The following is a 13,425-nucleotide window of genomic DNA, read 5'->3' on the forward strand; positions in this document are numbered from 1 at the left end:
CAAAAAAAAAAGTGTAGCATATCAGGTGAAATGTAAGATGGAGGTATAAATTAATTATAATTGGAGCCCTTTAAATACAAGAAAATGGAAAGTAAATAGGTGCTGCCTGTGAAGAGAGAGGGGGCGAAGCAGAACCATACGTAAGAAAGGTTCATCAACACTGAAAGACAGGGTTGGGCTTCCTGGGGGGGGATAGAAAGTGCTGGCAGGAGAGTGGTTTAGACAATAGTCAGCAGCCTAGATGGCGAATATGACCTCACCATGGCGTCTGGTTGCAGAGGGTAAATCCATTCCTTCACTCACTCATTCATTTAACATCCAAAAGATATTTATTAAGCACCTACTAAGGATCATGTCTGTTGTAGGTACTGGCAACAATAGTGAATAAGACAAGATACCTCACCTCATACAAACGGTAAAATATCCAAGTACCTACTAAAGTTCCAGGCACTGTTCTACGTACTTGGAGTATATCAATGAACAAAACATACAAAACCTCTGCCATCATGGAGCCCGGGCCACAGTGACAGGCAGGGTCAGCTGGCTTAGACTGGCTAATCAGGAACACCTCTCCGAGAAGGCATTATCTGAGCTGAGACCACAGCGACAGGAAGGCTATAAATTAGTCAGGCGTGCGACAATCTGGAGATGAAGCATTCCAGACGGGAAGAGCAAATGCAAAGCTTTGTCTTGGGATGAATGTACGCTTGGTGTATCTCAAGGACCAAACAGAATTACCACTGTGGTAAGAGCAGAGTGAAGGAGAAGAGTGTGAAGCGCAGTCAGAGATGAGAGAGACAGGTGAGACGGAGGGCCTTTTATAGCTACGGGAAGGAGTTTGGGGTCTACTCCACACTTCCCATCTAAGTGTAAGGGAAAGGAGCTAGAGAGTTTTAAGGACAGAATTGAGCTGATTTGATGTGGCGACTATGGATAAAACGGTTTTTAGAAGAGCAGCAATGGAGGAGAACTAGCAGCTAAGAGAACAATGACGAGAGCAAATAAACCTCGAGGTGGATAGCTCAATTGGTTATAGTGTCATCCTGATATGCCAAGGTTGCGGGATCCCCAGTCAGGGCACATACAAGAATCAACCCATGAGTGAAAGGAACGACAAACCTCTAACTCTCTCATCAGTAAAAAAATCAATCAATCAATCAAAGTCTTGACCAGGTGTGGTATGCAGAATAATGCCCTGCTCCTCCCTAATATGTCCACACCCTTATCCCAGGAACCTGCAAATATGTTTCCCTTTACACAGTAAAAGGGACTTTCCATATGTTAGGATTTTAAATTGGGGAGATTATCCTGGATTACCCAGGTGGGCCTAATGCAATCACAGGGGTCCTTATAAGAGGTAGCCAAGGGGACCAAAGTCAGGAGCAGGAGAAATGAATGAAGACTTAAGTAAGAAGAAGTTAGAGTGATGCAAGGAAGGGGCCATGAGTTTTGAAATGCAGGCAGCCTCTGGAAGCTAAAAAAGGGAAGGGAACAGGTTCTCTCTTAGAGCCTGCAGCAGGAATTCAGCTCTGCTGGTGCCTTGACTTTAGCCCAGTGAGTCGTCTGGCCCCAGAGTTGTAAGGTTATAAATCTGTGTTGTTTTAAGTCACTAAGTTAGTGGTATTTTGTTACAGCAGCTCTTGGAAATGAATGCACGACGTCAAAGAGAAAAAGGATAGTAAAGAGGAATGGCTAGGCTAGAAGGAATCAGAAATTAAGGGTGAAGATGCCCATTTGGGTTTAGAGCTTCAGAGATGGGAGTCCACCCAGATGATAAGTCCATGGTTCTTGACCACAAATGTAACTTAACCAAGATAAAGTAGGGGTGAAGACTGTTGGAACTGAAGAAGTCAAAGAATGTTGAGGCAAGGAGTCATTAATAAGGTTACTAAAAATAAAAGAATAATGAGAGAACAGGTAAATGAGGCAGAGGTAATCAATGCCAGTATTCTCCATGAAGGAACAAAAGTAACTAGAAACCAAAGTAGCATGGACGGTAGGTAGAAAATAGACAGGGGGGAGGGCAAGAATAGTGTGGGAAATGTAGAATCTAAAGAGCCTGTGACACATGGACATGAACTAAAGGGGGGGAAATGGTGGGGGAGGGGGTATGCAGGGTGAAGGGGAATGAAGGGGGAAAATGGGACAACTGTAATGGCATAATCAATAAAATATATTTTTTAAAAAGTAACTAGAAATCAGTAGGATACCACTAAAACCAGACAGAAGATACTATAGTTGTGCAGGAGTTTTGCATGAAAACAATTAGGAAACAGCTATATGAAACTAGAGAAATGCCAACAGCATCACTGACTCCTGGAAGAAGGGGTTGAGGACCTTGAACTTCACAGGCAAAGGTGACACAAGAAAACATCGCGGAGCTGAGAGGAAAACAACAGACTGCAGCATTACGGAAGCAAACAGAAGAAAGATTATGGTGGAGAGTGTCAAGTGCTTACTGGTCAGGATAGAATCAAAACGTGTCCACTAAATTTGGTGAATGGTAGAGACAAAGCCAAATTATAATATGCTAAGAAGTGACTGGCCCTGGCCCGGTGGCTCAGTTGGTTGGAGCAGCATCCATGCACCAAAAGGCTGCACGTTCAATCCCAGGTCAGGGCAGGTATAGGTGGTAACCAATGGACGTTTATCTCTTACATCAATGTTTCTCTCTCTCTCTCCCTTCCTTTCCAAAATCAGTAAATATATCCTTAGATGGGGATTAAAAAAATAAACTTAAGAAAAAAAAGAAGTGACTGCGAGGTGAAACTGAAACAGAAAACCAAGGCAACTCTTGTGTGGGAAGCAAGTTAGAGGGGAATGATGATTAAAATCCACTAAGAAGGACACTAATAAAATTAAAGATACCCGATGCGTAAATGTCAACAGAAAGACCTGGTTCAGGGGGAAATATTGAAGATACAAAAAAGAAATGATAACAAATAGGTTCTTGAGAAGGCAGATTATATGGGAGCCAAAGTACAAGTGAGTAGTGAGTTTTCAGGACCAGATGCTGCCTCTGTTATAATAAAAGGGAAGGAAGAGGGGACTCACCCAGGTACAGGTAGGTATGTCTGTAGACTGGAAGAGAAGAGCTGAAAAACTTGTCAGGTGGCTTCCATTTTGTTTGTATAATAAAAGATGAGGTTATCTACCAAGAATGAGAGGTGTTGAGGGTGAGAGAGGAAGAAGTGGGAATTTGGAAGAGCAGAGCTTTGACATAGTGAAAAGAACAGAAGAATAGTACCCAGTCTGTGCTGGTGGCACCCTGCTGTGAGGTATTTTCCCCAGCACCAGTCAGATGTAGGGATTCAGGAAGCAAGGATGCTGATGGCTGATTTTGCCTTGGCTGTGTATGACTAGTGACAGGTAAAAGGAAGTTTCTAGCCTGGGCAAGTGAATAGCAAGAGAGATGGTCATTACTTTAAGCAGCACTAGAAAGAGAAAGAAGACAGAAAGGGGCTGAGGCATAACGATCCAGAGAGGACAGTGAGAAGACTGAAAAGAGAAGAGTTGGCTGCCTAATTCAGGCTGGCTGCTCCAACTGGTCACTTTGCAGATAGAGGTTTCAAAAAACAAAAGCCAGTTTGTGGGTATATGAGTGGATGGCTGGGGTGAAGGAGGGGGAAAGATTATTGCAGCTGTGAAGGTTAAGGAGTGGTTATCCCTAACACCATAAAGGCCACACAAAGTAACAGGGGCACCAGGGGTGAAAAGGGACGCAGTGAACCAGGTGGTCTTCAATGACTCAGAAATGACCGGGTGACGAGAAGCTAACCTTTGACAAAGGACTCTTCAATTCCAGGCAGATAAAAGCTTACCTAGTCATAAACTATCATAAATAATTCAAGCTGTTAAAAGCCCTGGCTCTAGACTACACAGATCTGAACAAAATTCTTGACTTGCTCCCTTATTTTTGTGATTTGGTGACTTGGAATGAACTGCTTACCTTTTCTGAGTCCTTTTCATCATCTGGATCATAAGGACAACCCAAGTGCCTACACATCAGCAAGTTACTGTGAATGTTAAGTTTAAAAAAAATACACGGAGTGCTTAACAAATGCCTGGCAGAGAGGAAGCAGGTAACATTGCTAGCTATTAGTTATCTGGAAAAAAAACTAATGTTTCAACAAGATACATAAAGTAGAAAACTGAGAGTTGAGTCCACAGCCTGACCCTGGCAAGTATGTACAATCTTTCAGGAGTGCTTTGTATAGGAATTGCAGCATCACTTGCATTTTTCCTGCCCTTTTTTCCATTGGTCCTCATTTCTTCACCAGCTTTCAATTGTTTTCTACTTATACGTTTTTGTAAGTGTTGAAACTTCTTCACCAGCTTTCAATTGTTTTCTACTTATACATTTCTGTGTGTTGAAACAAGGCCTTCTATAAATAAAATAAAGGCTAGTGGAAAAAATTTAATCTATTCCTTATCTTTTTTATCATTTTCTCAAGATTGCTAAGAAGTCTCATAGTAGAAATAAGGGAACAGGGATGGTATGCAGAAAACAGTAAATAGTGCCAGCCTCAGAGGGCTACGTTTAGAAAGGCCTGCATACAAGGCTGACCTCTAGAACCTGGATTTGGGGAGGGTGATGGCCATCCTAGCTGACAAAGCAGCCAGAACTATTTGCGCAATGTGGTTTATCCTGAAAACTTGCCTTCCTTCTGCAAGTCTGGAATTTGGGTACGTGCTGGGCCTACAGGATCAGCCCCAGTAAAAACCTTGCACACCCAGCCTCAGAGTTTCTCTGATAGACAACCTATTACATGAGTTTCGACAACTCATCACCTGGGAAATAATGTGTGACTCCACTGGGAGAGGACTTGGGGAACCTGCGCCTGGTTTCTCCTGAATGTCCCTCTTCGTGCCTTTTCCCACGGCCAATTCTGCTTTGTACCCTTCTGCTGTAACACACCTTAACCACACTCGGTCCTGGGGGTTCCTCTACTGAATCCTCAAACCTGGGTTCTTGGAAACCACCAACACACATGAGTTTTTGCCTTAGCTGGACACTGTCATGAATTAAGCCATCTAGTAACATCGGCATTTTATTGTTAAATTTTCTTAATGTGTCCTCACGTTTTAGCTTTTACCTACCAGTTCATAGTTTCCTATGTCAACTCTTAAGACACAACAGTACTATAGTACTCTGTCAAGAAAGGCCTAGAATATATTCTTTCTATGCCGTTCTGAGCACTGTGATTTAGACTGTGAACTTCCCAGCTCTGAATCCTGGCCCACCTGTGTATTCTTAAGCAAGTTTATATGTCTGGCCTCAGTTTCTTCATCCACAAAATTAGAATAACAACAGTATTTATCTCAGAGCAATATTGGGTTGGCCAAAAAGTTCGTTTAGCTTTTTTCCATAAGATAGCTCTAGCTCTAGTAGTGCTTGGCTATCTCTAACTTCACGCGAAACAATTTCATTAGATTGTATTGTAACAGCTGCCATATCAGCATGTATTTAAAAAAACTTATCAAAATTGGTGAATTTTTGTGTAGCCATTTTTAATATTGAAGATGGAACAAAATAAGCAACATTTTCAGCACATTATGCTTTATATGAAGGGTAAAAGCACAACTGAAATGCAGAAAAAGATTGGTGTAGTATATGGAGAAGGCACTGTGACTGATCAAACATTTCAAAAGTGGTTTGTGAAGTTTCATGTTGGAGATTTCTTGCTGGATGATGGTCCATGGTCGTGTAGACCAGTAGAGTTGATAGCAATCAAATCAAGATATTAATTAAGAACAATCGACATTCTACCATGTGGGAGATAACTGACATACTCAAAATATGCAAATCAAGAGAGTTATTGGTGAAAACAAAAAAATGTATCTTTTATTTTATGAGAAAAACTAAGCAAACTTTTTGGCCAACCCAATAGTATCCATCTCTATAAGGAAAAATATGAGGCATATATAAGATACTTAGAACAATACATGGCATACAGAGCTACATGTGTGTTATTATCTCACATTGTAATTTCAGATATTTATTCTTTTGTGGCTTGAATTGTACTGATAGTGTTACCTCAGCATATTAGGTCTGTTAAATTTTGTAAAATATAAGATTTCCTTTAAAATTTAAGCTACAAGGCCCTGACTGGTATAGCTCAGTGGGTTGGGCATCATCCCACAAACCTAAAGGTCGTCTGTTGATTCCCGGTCAAGTCTCATGCCTGGGTTGCAGGCCAGGCCCCTGGTTGGGGGCATGAGAAAGGCAATGGATGGATGTTTTCCCCCCTCTCTTTCTCCCTCCCTTCCCCTCTCTCTAAAAATAAATAAATAAAAATTAAGCTGCAAATAATAAACACTACAAAAGACAGAAATGTTTTGGTTTCAAAATGAGTTTCGGTTCAATTCAAATGGAGAGAGACCATCGATCAGCCATGTTTATAAAGCACATCTCTTATTGCCAACTAATTAAAGAGAACCACTGTGCCAACAGAAAATGAGATCAAGAATTATATGAAGGTTTTCAAATTCTAGACTTATCAGTTACTCAGCACAAAGGATATTACATGTACGAAGTCACAATATTAAAACAGCTCATTGTAAACTATTATATAAGTACCTGGGAGTTTGATTTAAAACTGCCATGTCAGAGTCATTGAAAACAGGGAACCTCGTGTCCTATGTGAACCATACCCCACCTGGCTGGTCTCAACCTGGTTGCTGGGAGATCTGTTATTTATGGGAGAGGTGCTTGCCATAGATCCCTGGAGACTTAACGAATCAGGAGGATACTGAAATCTAACGCAGGAAGAATGGCTACTGAGGCTCAATTCGCATGGCAAGTTAACATCAGCACTTCCCTGAAAGTAAGCTAAATCAAACCAATACAGTTTACCTCTTCATTAATATATGCTCCAAGAAATAATTGTATGAAGTGAAATATATCTTCTCCAGGTAAGGAGGAGTTAGTTTCCTAAGTATTCTGTATAGTAAATAAACTCAAAACTCACCATTGTAAATACACTGACAGTTGGTTTCTTTTCTTTCTTCTCATTTTTTTTACTGCAAAACATAGAAATAGAATTACAATAAAAAAAGATATAAATTTTAAATTACCAAGCTAACATGGAACTTATAACATGCCTACAATATATTACTCAATTAAAAAAACCAGGTTACTATATATGATCTAATTTATGAAGTTTAAACATGTTTACATGTATCTTGGAAATCTATGTGTGGTTATCACTGGGGGTTGAGATTTTTATCAAAATATTTTTTTCCTTATGCCTGTATATTTCCTAATTTTCTATGATGAACACACACACAGACACACTACTTTTGCAATTAGAAAAAAATACTAGAAAAGAGAGCTTCCTGTTTTTACTCTAATTTTTCATCCTCTCCCGAACTAATATCCTTATCAACTAAGTAATTCTAGAAGTAGACAAGATATATACTACCCAGATCATTCCCTGTACTAGGGGAGGGTAGTGGCGATCAGATACTGGGCATAAACCAACCTAGGAAGAAAAGTAATTAAATCACTATGAGCAAATCTAATTCTGAAATAATGTTTGAAGCCCTAACTAGACCCTTATGGCAATAAATGCAACCTAGAAATGCTGCAGTCAAAGCCAAGGAAGACAGTCTGTAAACTGCAAAAACAGCTGCCCTCCAGCATAGTAAGAAAGTCAACTATTATTCTGAGACTGGATTCAAATGAATCTAACTGTAACCCGTTTTCCACTCTATGTAACTGCCACCTAGGTCATGAAGAAAACCCAATCATTTATTACCCTCCTCTGCATCTCCATCTTCAAATGTACAAAAGAAAGACTATTTCAGAGAAGGGCCACTTCATTTTCACACAGGTTTTCAAGTTTAAAAAGTAAATTCTGCCTTGTCATTGTTCTTTACACTAAGCAAGGTCAAAGAGTTGAAGAGACTTCTAAAGAAAAAACCCAGAGTTTACCCCATATTTGGCTTTGGAGTGATGTTAGACAGACATAAACACATCAAATATACAAACAACTCTTCGAACATAGTCCCACCCTACTCTGAGTAAAGGCCAGGTTTCAGTAACCCTGGAACCAGAATGAGAGGAAAAAAACAGCCACACATAATCGAATTTTAGCTCCAAGCTTTTTATTTCCTTTTTCCTTCTCTAAAACTGCTGCTACTTTGGAAACATTATAATGTTCCTGAGTCTCTGGCTAAGTAAACACTTCCCATGCATGACCTCATGTAATACTTTTTAATTGTATTAAATGTACTGGGGTGACATTAGTTAATATAATTATATAGGTTTCAAGCATACAATTCTATAACACATGATCTGTATATTGCATTGAGCACTCACCATCCAAAGTTATTTAATTTTAATCTCTGTAAAGCAGGCACATTTTTGTCTTTTTAGAGGTAAGAAAACTGCAGGTGACAGAAGCTAACTGGCTTGTCCAGGGTCACACAGCTTAGAACAAAGGCAAGATTTAACTGAAAAGTCTATCCGCTCAACACCAGATATTTGGTGCAACCTGGGCCTTCTGAGTCTTTGCACTGTGAGGATGTGCACTTCTTGAAGGACTCTCAACCCTGCTTGATGATTCCCTTCCCCCGTCAGCTTGAAACACAGAGCTGACCGCAGGAAAGTCACTCATCAGACTTCATTTTAATTAAGAATCTTTATAAATACAGATATTCCAAGTGGTACAGTCATCCAGCCATCATACCTATAAACAAAGCATGTGCTTCCTTACAATTACGAATCGGAATACATAGTTTAAAAAAAAAAAACTCAGCCCTAACCAGTGTGGCTCAGTTGGCTGGGTACCATCCTGCAAAGTGAAATGTTGCTGGTTCAATTCCCAGTCAGTGAAATGTCAGGTTCATCCTGGCTGGGGCATGCGCCAGAGGCAACCAATCAGTGTTTCTCTCTCACATTATGTTTCCCTCTCTCTTTTTCTCCTTCCCTTTTCCTCTCTCTAAAAATAAATACAAATCTTTAAAAAAAATTTTAAAAAACCCCGCAAACTCATAGAAAAAGAGATCAGATTTGTGGTTGCTGGGTGGGGGGTGGGGAGTGGAGTTAAGGAAGGCAGTCTGAAGGCACCAACTTCCAGCTATAAGCTAAAGTACAAGGGGTTCAGTAATGCACACCATGATGGCTATAGTTGACGATGCTCTATGGCACACAGGAAAGTTGTTTAGAGAGTAGATCCTAAAAGCTCTTGTTGAAAGGAAAAAATATGTTTTGCTTTTTCTTTTCATTGTATCTGTATGAGATGGATGTTAACTCAAATTATTGTGGTAACCCTTTCACTGAACTGGAAGTCAAACCATTATGCTTTATACCTTCCACAGGACTGTATGTCAATTATATCTCAATAAAACTGGGGGGGGGAGAATGTACAGGTTTATTAAGAACAGATTAATATCAACGATGATGAGCACAATGAGAAATCCATAACTGAAAAAAAATCTCTGGTTTGAAACAAGTCTGTGGGCCATAATAAGAAGGACGGCTAAAATGAAGTCATGCGCAGGTCTGAACCAATTTTTTTACCACTTCCTGCCACAAACTCTTAGTATTTCTTACCCCAATATCACCATCTGCCTCCTAATTTCTTTAAAGTACCTAGAGGGTTTTTTTTTAGGTTGAAAACAAAAGGAAATGATCTACTTTCTACTCTGTGAAGTCTTTTTGTTTACAGGAAAAAAATTTATTCTAAAAATTTTAAATAAGCAGAAAAATTGAAATGGTAATAATAACACATTCACCTAGATTTGACAATTACTAACATTTTACCATATTTTCTTCTGTTTGCGACTGAAATATACACTGAAATATAATATATTTTGCTGAACCATTTTAAAGTTGCAAATATCATTGCTGATGCTTTCCTACAATTATCGCATCTAAAAAGAGAGCAAGTTTTCTATAGGTTTTTTCTTTTTTCAACTCTGATGTAATAGAGGTCCACACATTATTTTTGGTAGTTATGTCTCTTTAGTCTCTTTTTAAATCTAGAAGTCCTTCCACTCCTTACCCTCACCCTGTTGACTTTTTGTAGGAAAAAGAACAGATGTCTTATACAATGTTCCACATCTTGGATATGTCTGTTTCACACTGAATTCAAATAAAGATATGTGATAAGTATAAATATACAGCAGGTTTGAAAACTTGGTAGTTACCCCATATCTGTAGTTCCTCTTTCCATGGTTTCAGTTACCTGTGGTCAACTGTGGTCCAAAAGTAGTAAATGGAAAATTCCAGAAACAAGCAATTTATGTTTTAAATTGTACACCACTTTGGGTAGAGTGATGAAGTTTAGCACCCACCCCCTGGAGTCATGAATTGTCCCTCTGACCACAGTCCCCACGCTGTACAGCTACCTGCCTCTTAGGTACTTAGCAGCTGTCTATCAGGTCTACTGTCAGGAGAGCGTAGTGCTGGTATTTAAGTAACCCTTACTTTATTAATGGTTCCAAAGCCACTCAGATAGCTCTTATTATAGAATATTGTTACAACTGTTCTATTTTTAGTTATTATTGTTAATTTCTTACTGTGCCTAACATATACATTAAACTTTAACACAGGTATGTATACATAGGAAAAAATATAGTGCAGTTGACCCTTAAAAAACCCAGGAGGGTTAAGGAAGCTGACTGCCTGTATATAACTTTAGTCAGCCCTCTGCACAATGGGGCTCCCAATTGTCAGACGATCCTTGAACAATACAGGTTGGGCCTGTGGGTCAATTGAAAAAACTAGTGAGCATAAGTACACCTGTGTAGTTCAAACATGTGCTGTTCAAGGGTCTACTATATGTAGCATTCGGAACTATCCTTGGCTTCAGGTATCCACCAGGGCTCTTAGAACACACCCCTACAGTTATGAGGGCATTGGTGTATGAAAAAGAGAATGTAAAGCATCTGATTAATCATTCTGATTACAGGTAGGAATGAAAATGTTTTGGATATACTGGGTTCCTTAAAATACACTTTCAAGATTAATTTTGCCTGTTTCCTTTTACTTGTCTTAATGTTGCTACTAGAAATGGTCACAAATGTGACTCACATTATATTTCTATTGGACAACATTAGTCTAGAAGCTTAGTTAGATCCACACTAAATGCTTTTGCTAACACGCTTCTCAGGTGGCGTCTTGTCACTAACACAGTGTATTCCACCATGAGTGCTGTCAGGTCTGATCACTGGGTTCAAATACTAACTGCAGAATCTCCCCACTGGAAAAGCAGTTTTCTTTCTCCAGTTAGTGAGAATTTTAGATAATTCTTAGATACAGCTTTTCCATTAACAAGCGCTGCCTGAATCACTTGTAACAATGCAGGTTCAAAAATGGTAAATGGCATTTTTCTGTACAAATGTTCCTTTATTTTTTTTCTCCGCCTCACCCTTTCAGTTTTTCTCTTCCTCTCAGAATTTTATTGAGGATTCATGGATTATATTCAGTATTTTACAATCAGTTTGGTCATTACTCTTTTTTTTTCTCATACTGTCCTATCTGTGGTCAGTGGAAATCCCTTCAAGCAAATTCCTGTGTCCTTTGATAACTTCACTTCACTTCCTTGTTCAGACATGGCACGATATACCCCAGGCCCCTTTTCACCTGCCCAGACCTGCCTGGAATTAGCCATTTCTCCACAGGGTTCAGTCTTTCTGGTGAGGAATGGTATTTAGAAACCAAGATCTGGTATTCAGTGTGCTCGTTGCTACTGTGTCTTTCCCTGGTCAGAAATCGAACTATTAAAAAACCATATGAGTTCCTATGAAAATTTCCAATTCAAATTTAACTCTCTCTCTATATATGATATATAAATATATTATATATATTATATATATATTATTATATATAATATCACCACTCCCTGAATGGTTACATTACCAAATCTATAGACATTGGGATAATTTCACATCGTGCTAACAGCTTTTTTTGGTACTAGTCTCTTTCCACAAGTTCTTCTACAAATGTCGGATATTCGTTGCCTTTTTAAAGACATCCACGCCTACATGTTATTTTGGCCCATGGTGCCATCTGCCACACCACCAACAATACAAAGTTTGCGTCTGTATTACCAGAAGCAAGAGACTGGACCACAGAGCAGAGCGCAAGCAGCAAGGAGGAGGACGATCAACACGGCTTGTAAAGCTGAAAAGGATGTTGCCCAAATCTCTCAGGCAATGTGAAGTATGAAAGTGAAACAAACTGGCTACCTTTTTTGGTCCGTTTTCAAGAATTTTCCCCCTGCTTCTCCACCGCCACCTTCTTCAAGATCCATCGCGACCTGAGGAGAGTCACCACAGACGATGAACCAAAGGTGTGATCGCAGGGGGCCCAGGTGAGACTGAGCCCTCGGAGCGCAGCCCGACCAGCGGTAGGGCGGTGCGCTCCCCGCTGATGCTCCCAGCCGCAGAGGCTGCCTCCTCAAGAGACCACCAGACAGCACGAGAACAGAGGTCGAGGGCTTTGCCTAGAAGGCTCTTCCTCCCCGTTACCCCGCCCGCCCGTGGACTGGGCTTCCTCCGCCCACGCACCTCCCGCTCAGGGCCGTAGTTCCCCACACTCGCACTCTCCGCACTCGCACTCGAGACTAAGTAATCCAGCGCCAGAAACTTCGGGCTGGGGGCGCACTCCCCAAGTGCGTCTAGGTCTCACCCCAACTTGATCCCTGAGGCTTCTCTAGTTGGAATCTCCCCTTCCATCCACCCCGAAACCGCACCCCGCACCCCCCACCTCCCAGAGGGAGCAAACTCAAGAAACTTCCCTAACCTTCCTGAGAACGCTCCCCATCCGGTAACAACTTCGCATTAGCCTACCTACCTCGGGCTTTCCTCCGCAGGACACCAACACGTGAATTTTGTTAGTAAAGAGGCAGATCTTACCGGGAAAGCTTCCGCGGATGCTAGCAGAAGTCCCGGCTCTCGAGAGTTAGGCGGGGCTCCGAACAGCGGTGCGCCTCGGCTCCCAGTCGCTAAAGGAATGAGCTCTGAGCGCAGCGCTTTCCTGCGGCTCTTTTGCGCAGCCAATCAGAATTCCTCGCTCGATTGAATGTTGATTGCCCAACTCGTTACAAAACAGGTTGAATTTCCAGGAGGGGTGCCCTTGCTACCGCCGTAGCCCATCGGCAAAAGGGCAAGTAGAGAAATACTTGCCAGCTGAATCATCGGGAGCTCTTCCATTTACAGAGTTATGTCTCTACTCGTCCATAAAAGTATCCATTTTGATAGAAATATATATCAATATAATATATACAATGGCTGTATACTTGGCTCCCTGGGTCTCGAGTAGACAAGGGAGACTTTCTTCGACATCCCGTGTAACAGTTAATATAAAACAATCTTGACCTCGCCCATTTTGTAGCTAAAAAAGGTTAAATTTCTCTTCCTAGCGGCACCTTAAAAGGGGTCATGTATAGTTTTTCAGCAAGTCTTTCTTCAGTA

At 40.7% G+C, this 13,425-nt stretch overlaps 1 protein-coding gene across 3 annotated transcripts in view; it reads right to left on the reverse strand.

Moving 5' to 3' along the window:
• The window catches only part of ABCB1 (ATP binding cassette subfamily B member 1), an 81,567-nt gene extending 68,582 nt beyond the window's left edge, over positions 1–12,985 (reverse strand). The window contains exons 1-3 of one of the 3 annotated variants that reach the window (XM_037129260.2): positions 12,868–12,985; positions 12,199–12,269; positions 6,972–7,023 (exon numbers count right to left, since the gene is read on the reverse strand). In XM_037129260.2, the coding sequence (XP_036985155.2) occupies positions 6,972–7,023; positions 12,199–12,263 (117 nt within the window). In that variant the 5' untranslated portion in view covers positions 12,264–12,269; positions 12,868–12,985. Of the gene's footprint in view, positions 1–6,971; positions 7,026–12,198; positions 12,270–12,805 lie in introns of those variants that run through there. The other 2 variants (XM_053672792.1, XM_053672793.1) reach the window with 2 other exon arrangements.
• Between the last annotated feature and the right edge of the window lie 440 nt (positions 12,986–13,425).

This window comes from Artibeus jamaicensis, unplaced genomic scaffold, assembly GCF_021234435.1.
Source record: "Artibeus jamaicensis isolate MK-2021 breed Jamaican fruit bat unplaced genomic scaffold, CSHL_Jam_final contig_787, whole genome shotgun sequence".
NCBI lineage: Eukaryota > Metazoa > Chordata > Mammalia > Chiroptera > Phyllostomidae > Artibeus > Artibeus jamaicensis.